Source organism: Epinephelus fuscoguttatus, linkage group LG12, assembly GCF_011397635.1.
Source record: "Epinephelus fuscoguttatus linkage group LG12, E.fuscoguttatus.final_Chr_v1".
NCBI classification, from domain to species: Eukaryota; Metazoa; Chordata; class Actinopteri; order Perciformes; family Serranidae; genus Epinephelus; species Epinephelus fuscoguttatus.
Genome location: NC_064763.1, coordinates 44,055,365 through 44,068,511, shown reverse-complemented (window position 1 = coordinate 44,068,511; position 13,147 = coordinate 44,055,365). Strand labels below are relative to the sequence as shown.

At 46.7% G+C, this 13,147-nt stretch overlaps 1 protein-coding gene across 1 annotated transcript in view; it reads right to left on the bottom strand.

Annotated features, from left to right (window-relative positions):
* Nucleotides 1-84: 84 nt before the first annotated feature.
* Nucleotides 85-13,147, bottom strand: part of tmprss15 (transmembrane serine protease 15) — a 41,610-nt gene continuing 28,547 nt past the window's right edge. Inside the window, exons 13-25 of the mRNA XM_049591946.1 lie at nt 8,589-8,714; nt 8,355-8,498; nt 8,156-8,266; nt 7,951-8,074; nt 7,494-7,589; nt 5,425-5,474; nt 5,162-5,233; nt 4,926-5,070; nt 4,464-4,645; nt 2,680-2,775; nt 1,913-2,052; nt 569-623; nt 85-467 (exon numbers count right to left, since the gene is read on the bottom strand). Of these exons, the coding sequence (XP_049447903.1) occupies nt 352-467; nt 569-623; nt 1,913-2,052; nt 2,680-2,775; nt 4,464-4,645; nt 4,926-5,070; nt 5,162-5,233; nt 5,425-5,474; nt 7,494-7,589; nt 7,951-8,074; nt 8,156-8,266; nt 8,355-8,498; nt 8,589-8,714 (1,457 nt within the window). The 3' untranslated portion in view covers nt 85-351. The remainder of the gene's footprint in view (nt 468-568; nt 624-1,912; nt 2,053-2,679; nt 2,776-4,463; nt 4,646-4,925; nt 5,071-5,161; nt 5,234-5,424; nt 5,475-7,493; nt 7,590-7,950; nt 8,075-8,155; nt 8,267-8,354; nt 8,499-8,588; nt 8,715-13,147) is intronic.

The window sequence follows — 13,147 nt, the reverse complement described above, 5'->3', positions numbered from 1 at the left end:
AGTTTAAATAAATGAAAACAACACGATTTGTGTCAATTCATGACGTAATATATTTACTAATAAACTTTATTTAATTTAGTGAGGGACAACAACAGAGGTCATGATGATAAACAGGAAGATGAAGACTGAAAATACTTCTTGTAAATAATCAAACAACAAACACTGTGTGCTTTATGTAAGGGATAGTGCGCGTTGGGGTTCTATTCCCCTGAAGGGACTTGTTTTCCCAGTATTCACCGGCTCATTATACATTATCCCGCTTATTACACGGCTAATTATCAGTTAAATAAATAATTTGAGACAGAATATTGATTAATTATATGATTTTTTATTGATTTATAAATCAAATCATCAGGAGGAGGAGGAGGAGCGTCTGGTCTGGGCAATCCAGGAGGTGAAGGCAGACACTCGGGCGTAGACTCCAGGTCTCTGAGGACGTCCACAGCCATAACCAAATGATGTCACACCTGTCAGGGACCAATCAGAACACAGCATCAGCATCGTACTGTACGTGTGTGTGTGTGTGTGTGTGTGTGTGTGTGTGTGTGTGTGTGTGTGTGAGACTGACCAATCAGAGTCCAATGTCCATCATCCAGACAGACCAGTGGACCTCCAGAGTCGCCCTGAAAAAAGAACAACACACATGAGGCCAGTTTCCACCGCAGGAACTTCGGGGTAATTTTACGGGCCGGGGCCGCTGGTGCGTGTCTCCACCGCAGGAACCGCCCCCGAAGGACAGAGTTCCGGAACTTTTACAGGGGCCAAACAAAGGCCCGTTTCCACTGAAGAAGTTCCTGGTACTATTTAAGGGGCAAGAACTACTACAGGAACGTCCTCTCGCTCGGCCCTCTCAACCGCCGTGTCTCCACTGAGAGAGCGGAGTACGAGGAAGTACTCCAGGTCAGTCCAGGTCAGTCCAGGTCAGTCCAGGTGAGTCCAGGTGAGTCCAGATCAGTCCAGGTCAGTCCAGGTCAGTCCAGATCAGTCCAGGTCAGTCCAGGTCAGTCCAGGTGAGTCCAGGTGAGTCCAGGTGAGTCCAGATCAGTCCAGGTCAGTCCAGGTCAGTCCAGATCAGTCCAGGTCAGTCCAGTCCAGATCAGTCCAGGTCAGTCCAGGTCAGTCCAGATCAGTCCAGATCAGTCCAGGTGAGTCGATCAGTCCAGATCAGTCCAGGTGAGTCCAGATCAGTCCAGGTGAGTCCAGATCAGTCCAGGTCAGTCCAGATCAGTCCAGGTGAGTCCAGATCAATCCAGATCAGTCCAGGTCAGCCCAGATCAGTCCAGATCAATCCAGGTCAGTCCACATCAGTCCAGGTGAGTCCAGGTGAGTCGAGATCAGTCCAGGTGAGTCCAGATCAGTCCAGGCTGCAGATCAGTCAGGTGAGTCCAGATCAATCAGGTAGTCTACATCAGTCAGGTGAGTTCAGGTTGCCGAGATCAGTCCAGGTGAGTCCAGGTCAGTCGAGATCAGTCCAGGTGAGTCCAGATCAGTCCAGGTCAGTCCAGATCAGTCCAGGTCAGTCCAGGTCAGTCCAGATCAGTCCAGGTCAGTCCAGGTCAGTCCAGATCAGTCCAGGTGAGTCCAGGTCAGTCCAGGTCAGTCCAGATCAGTCCAGGTGAGTCCAGGTGAGTCCAGATCAGTCCAGATCAGTCCAGGTCAGTCCAGGTGAGTCCAGATCAGTCCAGGTGAGTCCAGATCAGTCCAGATCAGTCCAGGTGAGTCCAGATCAGTCCAGGTCAGTCCAGGTCAGTCCAGGTGAGTCCAGATCAGTCCAGGTCAGTCCAGGTCAGTCCAAACAAGTGCAAACAAGTTTCATGTCCAGGTGTGAGGAGGCTGAAATTAAGACGGAGTCGTCAGGAGTCTCAGGGCAGTCCACTAGTGTGGGGCCCTTACAGAGTGTTGTGGTGTTTACCTGACAGGAGTCGACTCCGCCCTCAGGGTGTCCAGCACACAGCATGCTGGAGGTGATGGTGTACTCAGGTAACTGAAGACCACACTGCTCCTGAAGAACCAGGGGAACCTTGGCCTCCTGGAGGACATCAGGGAGGGAACCTGAGACAGAGGGACAGACAGGAGGACAGACAGGACAGAGGGACGGGCAGGAGGACAGACAGGACAGAAGGACAAACAGGACAGAGGGACAGGCAGGAGGACAAACAGGACAGAGGGACGGGCAGGAGGACAGACAGGACAGAAGGACAAACAGGACAGCGAGACAGGCAGGAGGACAGAGAGGACGGAGGGACAGGCAGAGGGACAAACAGGACAGAAGTACAAACAGGACAGAGGGACAGACAGGACAGGAGGACAGGCAGGAGGACAGACAGGACAGAGGGACAGACAGGACAGAGGGACAGGCAGGAGGACAAACAGGACAGAGGGATGGACAGGAGGACAGACAGGACAGAGGGACAGACAGGAGGACATACAGGACAGACAGACAGACATTTATATGAAGTCAGTGTAAAGACTGAAACATGTAAACGTGTCTCCCTCGGCTCAGTGTCTCTGCACAGTGTGTTCAGTCTGTTTACTGAGGACAGTTTATATGGTACATTGTGCTGTGTGTGGTTCAGTAAACAGTAAACAGTATGATTTATCATCATCATTATTATTATTATTATTACATGTGTAGTTTATATGTATGTGTCATACTGTGACATGTTAAACGTGTCTCACCCTGCTCAGCGACTCGTCCCCATCCAGCGATCAGACATCTGGTCCCTGCGGTGAAGTTCTGACCCTCAGCAGGTAAACACAGCGGCTGGACGAACTCTGTACACACACACACACACACACACACACACACAGAATTTTATCAGATTCATGGTTAATTCAAACTGTCGACAGCTGCGTCTTAAATTTGTCAAATAATCTGAAACGGCAACACAAATTCATGAAAACTTGAAAACTAATATTTTACAACAAAGTAGAGACTGTTTTTATTTATTTATTTATTTATCTATTATGATAGTTATTAAGGTCATCATTGTTCAGTTGAGTTTGAATATTAATCACAGAAACTGTGACTTTAAAGTCAAACTGTTTGCAGATGACACTGTTTCTACATGACTCAGTTGTTGTTGTTGTTTACAGTTTGTCATGTTGTTTCTCTGGAACAAACTCTGAGTTCTCAGGTTCAGAAACAGGAAACTTAAACTCTAGGTGAGTTACCATGGTAACAGTTACCGTGGTAACAGATCCTGTTCTCTGGCAGGTTGAGTGTCCCTCTGACAGAGACAGCCTCATGTCCTCAGAGTCTCAGTCTGTGTCACAGCTCATTGATCAGCGCAGGTTCATGTCAGAGGCCTGGTCAGATATCAGTTTGTTACTCAGGACGATCTGAAGTTAGCTGCTGTCTGTCATGATTTTTGTGCAGCATCAGTCTCTGTCCGCTCAGACTCAAACCTCAAAGGGACCCCCGTCTGTCATCATACCTCTGATCATAGCCGTCAGTTTGTTCCATCAGTCATCGACATGTTAACAACACGTCACCTCTGTTTAAACTGTGAGAATCAGACACATCCGATCAGTGAATAATTATCCCCTGAATTTATGATTCCATCAGACACACTGATGGAAGATAACTCCTCTAATATCTGACATGATGATGTGTTTTGTTATATATTTATATTATCATTATTATATTTATTATAATACTTGATACTGATCTATTATATATTGTTATCTTATTTTAGATCATCATATCTCTGCACATGGTTTCAGCTGCAGGATGTTAATGCGAGGGTTTCTCTGTAATGTTTACAGTCTGAACGTGTTTCATCATCATCTCATTTAAAAGGTTTAAATTTATGACCTGTGTTAAAGCAGCTGGAATAACGCTGTCTGTTTCTGTCCTCAGAGACTGATAACCAAACATCATCATCACTGATCTCAGTTCAGTCTCTGAGTCCATCGGTCATTTAGAGTTTCACATCCTCAGTTTCTGACCTCTGTGTTTTATTCTGTCAGATTAAAGATGCACAAACACATGTTGAAACTCTAATGTAGACAGCAACATGAATGAATGAATGAATGACACTGAATGAATGACACTGAATATAACTTTACTGTGCTCATTAATTGGGAGTTCTCTCCACTCTGACTCAGGTCCTGAAATAAAATAAACAGTCGGCACGTCGACCCACAGATACATGACATATTCATCATGATCCTGCTGAACTGTGGCAGCCGAGCTCACGACCACAGGTATTAAAATCTCTATGTACGCCAAATTTAAATGGAGGCTCCGCCTTTTATTGACCTGTTGCCATGGTGAATAGCATCAGAGCTCCAGTGATGATGATTTGTTCATTCACTGAGTACGAGCTGAACACAGTGAACTGAACTGACTCTGATCAGCTGTTTTCTGTGTCATCAACTCAGAGTTCAGGATCAAACTCAGAGTTTGTCAACGCTGCTCTTTGCTGAGGTGTTTGTGTTTCCTGTGTGTTGGTACTGACGGGTGAAACTGATTGGCTGTTGCAGATGCATCATGGCGATGTCAGCCTGTTTGGTCTGGAGGTTGTACTCTCGGTTGATGACGATGCGATCGACTCTTCGGGTCTGAACATCCACAGAGCTCATGTCACTTTGAGAGTGAAGACCCAGAACAGCTGACCACGACTGAAGGTGGACGTTCTTCCTGTGGGACAAAAACACATCTGATTTATTTATGTTTATGTTTACATTAAAAAGTCTATAACTGTAACTCTCACACTGAACCTCAGTTTACTGTAACACCTTCATCCATCATTCATAACTTCTTAAAAACTTTGTCTCTCTCTGTTTGGTATCAGCTTCTCCACTACACTGATGATGACGATGATGGTGATGATGGTGATGATGATGATGTTGATGGCTTCATGTTTTATTTAAAAACCACCAACAGTAAAAATAATAAAGTATTTTTTGTGTTCTCTGACCCGTAGACACAATGTGCCGCCGTCAGCAGCCAGTCTCTGCCAATCAGAGAGGCTCCACACAAGTGATGCCCCCTCCAATGAAGAGATACGATCCATGGCCACGCCCCCTTCACCGCATTAACTCCGCCTACCACTCTGGCCTCACCTGACAGGTAACAACAGACACAGTTTACAGTCAGATGTAAAATTAAAACCAGACATCAGAGTGAACCTTAGAGCAGCATTCAGTCCACCACCTTCACCAGGTTTCCTCTCTGCTGATTGGTCCGTTTCCACCGTGTCATTAACAACCTGTCGGACGCCGCAAGCTGAAACACACAGAGGCAGTCGTCACTGTTACGACATCTCAGTCCACCTTACAGTAAAACAACATCAATAAATCAACAGGGTTTGTGAGTGTAGCTGTGTATTGTTGTTGTTGTTTGTGAGTGTAGCTGTGTGTTGTTGTTGTTGTTTGTGAGTGTAGCTGTGTGTTGTTGTTGTTGTTGTGTGTACTGACGTTGGTTGTCGCAGGTCAGAGACACCACCTTGTCACTGCTGCAGGTTTCACTGTCAGAACAACACAAACATTAAAAGGATCCGTTAAAGTGTTCTCGGGTCTAAATTCACGTGTTCACTGGTTCTGGTTCAGTTCTGGTCCTGGGGTCCGTTTCACAAAGCAGGTTCAACAAACTCTGAGTCTAATCCTGAACTCTGAGTTGATCTACTCTGAGATAGGAAACTCTGAGTTTCCGGTTCCAGAACAGCTGATTTGAATCAGTTTAATCAACTCGGAGTAGTTTCACCTGGAGTTAAGCGCCTGCACCACGACTATAAAAAGCCAGCATCAATGGAGCCCCGATTCGACGAGTCACCATGGCAACAGGGAAGGGGAGGGCTGCGTTTTTCACCCCACTAGAATTAGAAATCTTAATGCACTCATACGGCGAGTTTGAACACGTTTTCAAAAAGAAGTGCAACACTGCTGCAGCTGCAAAAGAGAGGGAGACGGCGTGGGAGAACATTGCTGCTCGGGTCAATGCATAAGTTTAAATGTAGTCCTTTGCAATCACAATAATATTACAGGGGGAAACTGCTTGAATGGTAGCCTATTAATTTATTTCATTTAGGTGCGAACCCGCTGGGAGAAGCGCACTTGGCAGCAGTTTAGGATGAAATATAAAAACATTGTTCAAACAGGTAAGACCTCGGCATAATCTCATGGGGGTGCCTCATTTTGATCATGTTTTACATTGTAAAGTAAATATTAAGTGGCTGTTTGACTGTGCAGTTGTTTTATCCCCAACATAATGCTGTTTTCACACACATAAATGTTTTCTCATCTATATCATGTTCTGTTAAATAATTAAACTAACACAGACTTCTACTCAGCCAGCAGAAAGAAGGCAGATGTCTGTAAAACCAGCACACTTTTCTGACCGCCCTGCATACAGTTGCCTTACTCAAGTGCTCAGCATCTCCGACATTGTACAAAAAACTTCCATTTGCAAAGAAACGCAGCGCAACACACAATATCTGCTGGGATGTGAGAGCATGACTACGACTGGTAATGTTGCAAATGTAAGGACGGATTAGGTTGTGTATGTAGATGATGGACTGTGACGTGAAACGGTACCGCTCAAAAAGATAATTGTGTGGAAATGCTAAAACATCTATGCGCGGTCTGATAACCATCTCCCGACGAATATTTAATTCTCTGCGCAGTAATGCTGCTCCTTCATCCACGGGATCGTTATCAAAAGGACATGCCATGTAGTAGTGAAAAAAGTCGCCACCTACTGTGCCTGATGGACTTCTAATATACTGACTCTGATTTTTTTTTAATGACAGACGGCAGAACTAGGCTACGCCAAAACTCGCCTGCTGACTGAATGAATGAGGAAATCAAATGGAGTGTGTGGCTCTGAAAGAGGGCGGAGACAGAGAGAAACTCGAGGTTCATTGAGAAAAACCTGGTCCGGACCAGGTTAGGTTCATAGAGTCTGTTACTACGGTAACTGACCGAGAGCTTAAGTTACCTCTCTCTCTGAAACAGGCTAGAGTTACCCCTCTTTCTCTGGTTTGAGTTACCTCCCTTTTTGAAACGGAAAACTCAGAGTTTCCCTCATTTCAGGGTTAACAGACTCTGAGTTTTCACTAAACCTGCTTTGTGAAACGGACCCCTGGTGTTCTGCTCGGGAATCTCAGCTTCGCAGTTCTGATTCTGTTCTACTGCTGGTTCTAGTTTTAGTTTTAGTGCTGGTTCTACTTCTACTACAAGTCTAGTTTCAGTTCTAGATCTACCTTTAGATCCAGTTCTATTTTCAGTTTTAGATCTGGTTCTAGTTTCAGTTCCAGCTCCTGGTCTAATTTCAGTTCTAGATCTACATCTAGTTCCAGGTGTAGTTCTGGTTGTAGTTCTACCGCTAGTTTTAGTTTCAGTTCTAGTTCTGGTTTCAGTTGTAGATCTGGTTCTGGCTCTAGCTCCAGTTACAGTTCTAGTTCTGGCTGTGGGTCTTTTTCTATTTTTGGTTCTGTATCTGGTCCCAGCTCATTTCTGGTTCTGGTCCAGGTTCTGATCTTAAGTACCTGACGTTGGTTTCCAGTGTTCTGTTGTTGGTGACTGTGACGATTGCAAATGGTGAATCTTGTGGCAGAGCGGGCAGCAATGTGGCGTCCCCTGACCTGCAGAGAGTCAGGAACAAAATCCAGATCTGAGTCTGTGTCTAGACCACCTGCTACAACAGGTGAGAGTTACCTGTGTCCCAGATACCGACAGGTGAGAGTTACCTGTGTCCCAGGTACCGACAGGTGAGAGTTACCTGTGTTCTAGGTACCGACATGTGAGAGTTACCTGTGTGCCAGGTACTGACAGGTGAGAGTTACCTGTGTGCCAGGTACTGACAGGTGAGAGTTACCTGTGTCCCAGGTGCTGACAGGTGAGAGTTACCTGTGTCCCAGTTACTGACAAGTGAGAGTTACCTGTGTCCCAGGTGCTGACAGGTGAGAGTTACCTGTGTTCCAGGTACTGACAGGTGAGAGTTACCTGTGTCCCAGGTACTGACAGGTGAAGTCAGTGAGGTGAGAGGTCCAGGTGTCGGCACACACGGTGAGCAGAGAGGAAACAATTTGTAACTGGAGACGACTGGAATCGTTCCGCTGTAACACAACTGAGAGACACACACTTATGAAAGGTGAACTTATTGATCCCGTGTATTGATCACTGGAAAAGCTTCACTTGATCAACTCACCACAGTCGGCTTCATCAGAAGCGTCGGGACAGTCGACCTCGCCATCACACTGACCGTTACCATGGATACAGCTTCCTGTCTGACACTGGAACTGACCAGCTGCACACGCAGCTGTTAAATATAAACAAACCATCAATGATCAATAATCAGTGAGAATGATCCTGGTGTCCCGCCCTCTGACCTCTGACCCTGAGCTCACCTGGTGACCCCAGGTCCACCCCTGAGGTGAAGTTGGCCCTGAATCCACGGCCGTGTCCCAACTCGTCCGTGAAGAACCACAGTGTCATCTGATTGGTTGTTGAGAACAAGTCGTGGGCGGGGCCATCGCTGCCAGTGAGGACAGCTGGAAAGGAAACGTTCGTACCTGAGTCAGAATGACATCATCTGTGCACACGCACACCTGGAGGGCATTATGGGTAAAACATGTCCTCACCCAGTAAGGTGGAGTTTGGCCCTGCCCCGTCCCGCACCTCTACGACATCATAGGTCGCTTCAACGTCAAAGTCCAGGAAGTGGAGCTGGATGTTCTGACCATCAGGGGCGTGGAGGGTCCACCGACCTGCAGCAGAGGATCATGGGTAATGTCAGGGGGTATTCCAGAAAGCGGGTTTAGTGAAAACTCTGAGTGTGTTAACCCTGAAATGAGGGAAACTCTGGGTTTTCAGCTCCAGACAGAGAGGTAAGTCAAACTCTGAGTCAATCACCATGGCAACTGACTCTGTGAACCTAACCTGCTTGCTGGCAGGTTTTCTATAAGAAACCCTGAGTTCACCCTGTCTCCTCCCTACTGCTGAGCCTGAAGCAAGCTGGCAGACACACATGGGTTGTTCATATGTAGGAAATCTGATCGATATCAAGGCAGAATTAATTCACAATGCCTCGAGAGTGCATGTCTGTGGTGTGTCAGATTTGATATGTGTGGCCGGTAAATGATTGAGTCTAATGAAAAACAGTACGGTTCAAACACATTTTCATTGGGGAAAGACAGCACATCTAAACGGGGTCTGAAGATCCTCTCCCAGCGTAAAGCATTGTGAATTAATTCTTTCTACATATGAACAACCCATGTGTGTCTGCCAGCTTGCTTCAGGCTCAGCAGTAGGGAGGAGACAGGGTGAACTCAGGGTTTCTTATAGAAAACCTGCCAGCAAGCAGGTTAGGTTCACAGAGTCAGTTGCCATGGTGATTGACTCGGAGTTTGACTTACCTCTCTGTCTGGAGCTGAAAACCCAGAGTGTCCCTCATCTCAGGGTTAACACGCTCAGAGTTTCCCTCATCTCAGGGTTAACTTACTCAGAGTGTCCCTCATCTCAGGGTTAACACACTCAGAGTTTCCCTCATCTCAGGGTTAACACGCTCAGAGTTTCCCTCATCTCAGGGTTAACTTACTCAGAGTGTCCCTCATCTCAGGGTTAACACACTCAGAGTTTCCCTCATCTCAGGGTTAACATATTCAGAGTGTCCCTCATCTCAGGGTTAACATATTCAGAGTGTCCCTCATCTCAGGGTTAACACGCTCAGAGTTTCCCTCATCTCAGGGTTAACACACTCAGAGTTTCCCTCATCTCAGGGTTAACACGCTCAGAGTTTCCCTCATCTCAGGGTTAACACACTCAGAGTTTCCCTCATCTCAGGGTTAACACGCTCAGAGTTTCCCTCATCTCAGGGTTAACACGCTCAGAGTTTCCCTCATCTCAGGGTTAACATATTCAGAGTGTCCCTCATCTCAGGGTTAACATACTCAGAGTGTCCCTCATCTCAGGGTTAACTTACCCAGAGTGTCCCTCATCTCAGGGTTAACTTACCCAGAGTGTCCCTCATCTCAGGGTTAACACGCTCAGAGTTTCCCTCATCTCAGGGTTAACTGACTCAGAGTGTCCCTCATCTCAGGGTTAACACACTCAGAGTTTCCCTCATCTCAGGGTTAACTTACCCAGAGTGTCCCTCATCTCAGGGTTAACTTACTCAGAGTGTCCCTCATCTCAGGGTTAACACGCTCAGAGTGTCCCTCATCTCAGGGTTAACATACTCAGAGTGTCCCTCATCTCAGGGTTAACACGCTCAGAGTGTCCCTCATCTCAGGGTTAACATACTCAGAGTGTCCCTCATCTCAGGGTTAACATATTCAGAGTGTCCCTCATCTCAGGGTTAACACACTCAGAGTTTCCCTCATCTCAGGGTTAACATATTCAGAGTGTCCCTCATCTCAGGGTTAACACACTCAGAGTGTCCCTCATCTCAGGGTTAACTTACTCAGAGTTTCCCTCATCTCAGGGTTAACTTACCCAGAGTGTCCCTCATCTCAGGGTTAACACACTCAGAGTTTCCCTCATCTCAGGGTTAACATATTCAGAGTGTCCCTCATCTCAGGGTTAACACACTCAGAGTTTCCCTCATCTCAGGGTTAACATATTCAGAGTGTCCCTCATCTCAGGGTTAACACACTCAGAGTTTCCCTCATCTCAGGGTTAACTTACTCAGAGTTTCCCTCATCTCAGGGTTAACTTACTCAGAGTGTCCCTCATCTCAGGGTTAACACACTCAGAGTTTCCCTCATCTCAGGGTTAACTTACTCAGAGTGTCCCTCATCTCAGGGTTAACACACTCAGAGTTTCCCTCATCTCAGGGTTAACTTACCCAGAGTGTCCCTCATCTCAGGGTTAACTTACTCAGAGTGTCCCTCATCTCAGGGTTAACATATTCAGAGTGTCCCTCATCTCAGGGTTAACACGCTCAGAGTTTCCCTCATCTCAGGGTTAACATATTCAGAGTGTCCCTCATCTCAGGGTTAACACGCTCAGAGTTTCCCTCATCTCAGGGTTAACATATTCAGAGTGTCCCTCATCTCAGGGTTAACACACTCAGAGTGTCCCTCATCTCAGGGTTAACACACTCAGAGTTTCCCTCATCTCAGGGTTAACTTACTCAGAGTTTCCCTCATCTCAGGGTTAACTTACTCAGAGTTTCCCTCATCTCAGGGTTAACTTACTCAGAGTGTCCCTCATCTCAGGGTTAACACACTCAGAGTTTCCCTCATCTCAGGGTTAACTTACCCAGAGTGTCCCTCATCTCAGGGTTAACACACTCAGAGTTTCCCTCATCTCAGGGTTAACTTACCCAGAGTGTCCCTCATCTCAGGGTTAACACACTCAGAGTTTCCCTCATCTCAGGGTTAACATATTCAGAGTGTCCCTCATCTCAGGGTTAACATATTCAGAGTGTCCCTCATCTCAGGGTTAACACGCTCAGAGTTTCCCTCATCTCAGGGTTAACATACTCAGAGTGTCCCTCATCTCAGGGTTAACACGCTCAGAGTTTCCCTCATCTCAGGGTTAACACACTCAGAGTTTCCCTCATCTCAGGGTTAACATATTCAGAGTGTCCCTCATCTCAGGGTTAACACGCTCAGAGTTTCCCTCATCTCAGGGTTAACACACTCAGAGTGTCCCTCATCTCAGGGTTAACACACTCAGAGTGTCCCTCATCTCAGGGTTAACACACTCAGAGTTTCCCTCATCTCAGGGTTAACTTACTTAGAGTTTCCCTCATCTCAGGGTTAACTTACTCAGAGTTTCCCTCATCTCAGGGTTAACTTACTCAGAGTGTCCCTCATCTCAGGGTTAACACACTCAGAGTTTCCCTCATCTCAGGGTTAACACGCTCAGAGTGTCCCTCATCTCAGGGTTAACTTACTCAGAGTGTCCCTCATCTCAGGGTTAACACACTCAGAGTTTCCCTCATCTCAGGGTTAACACACTCAGAGTGTCCCTCATCTCAGGGTTAACACGCTCAGAGTTTCCCTCATCTCAGGGTTAACTTACTCAGAGTGTCCCTCATCTCAGGGTTAACACACTCAGAGTTTCCCTCATCTCAGGGTTAACATACTCAGAGTGTCCCTCATCTCAGGGTTAACACGCTCAGAGTGTCCCTCATCTCAGGGTTAACACGCTCAGAGTGTCCCTCATCTCAGGGTTAACACGCTCAGAGTTTCCCTCATCTCAGGGTTAACACGCTCAGAGTTTCCCTCATCTCAGGGTTAACACACTCAGAGTGTCCCTCATCTCAGGGTTAACATACTCAGAGTGTCCCTCATCTCAGGGTTAACATACTCAGAGTTTCCCTCATCTCAGGGTTAACATATTCAGAGTGTCCCTCATCTCAGGGTTAACACACTCAGAGTTTCCCTCATCTCAGGGTTAACACACTCAGAGTTTCCCTCATCTCAGGGTTAACACACTCAGAGTGTCCCTCATCTCAGGGTTAACACGCTCAGAGTTTCCCTCATCTCAGGGTTAACATACTCAGAGTTTCCCTCATCTCAGGGTTAACTTACTCAGAGTGTCCCTCATCTCAGGGTTAACATACTCAGAGTGTCCCTCATCTCAGGGTTAACATACTCAGAGTGTCCCTCATCTCAGGGTTAACATACTCAGAGTGTCCCTCATCTCAGGGTTAACTTACTCAGAGTGTCCCTCATCTCAGGGTTAACATACTCAGAGTGTCCCTCATCTCAGGGTTAACACGCTCAGAGTTTCCCTCATCTCAGGGTTAACACGCTCAGAGTGTCCCTCATCTCAGGGTTAACACACTCAGAGTGTCCCTCATCTCAGGGTTAACTTACTCAGAGTGTCCCTCATCTCAGGGTTAACATACTCAGAGTTTCCCTCATCTCAGGGTTAACATACTCAGAGTGTCCCTCATCTCAGGGTTAACACGCTCAGAGTTTCCCTCATCTCAGGGTTAACACGCTCAGAGTTTCCCTCATCTCAGGGTTAACATACTCAGAGTGTCCCTCATCTCAGGGTTAACACACTCAGAGTTTCCCTCATCTCAGGGTTAACACACTCAGAGTGTCCCTCATCTCAGGGTTAACACACTCAGAGTTTCCCTCATCTCAGGGTTAACACACTCAGAGTGTCCCTCATCTCAGGGTTAACATACTCAGAGTTTCCCTCATCTCAGGGTTAACAAACTCAGAGTGTCCCTCATCTC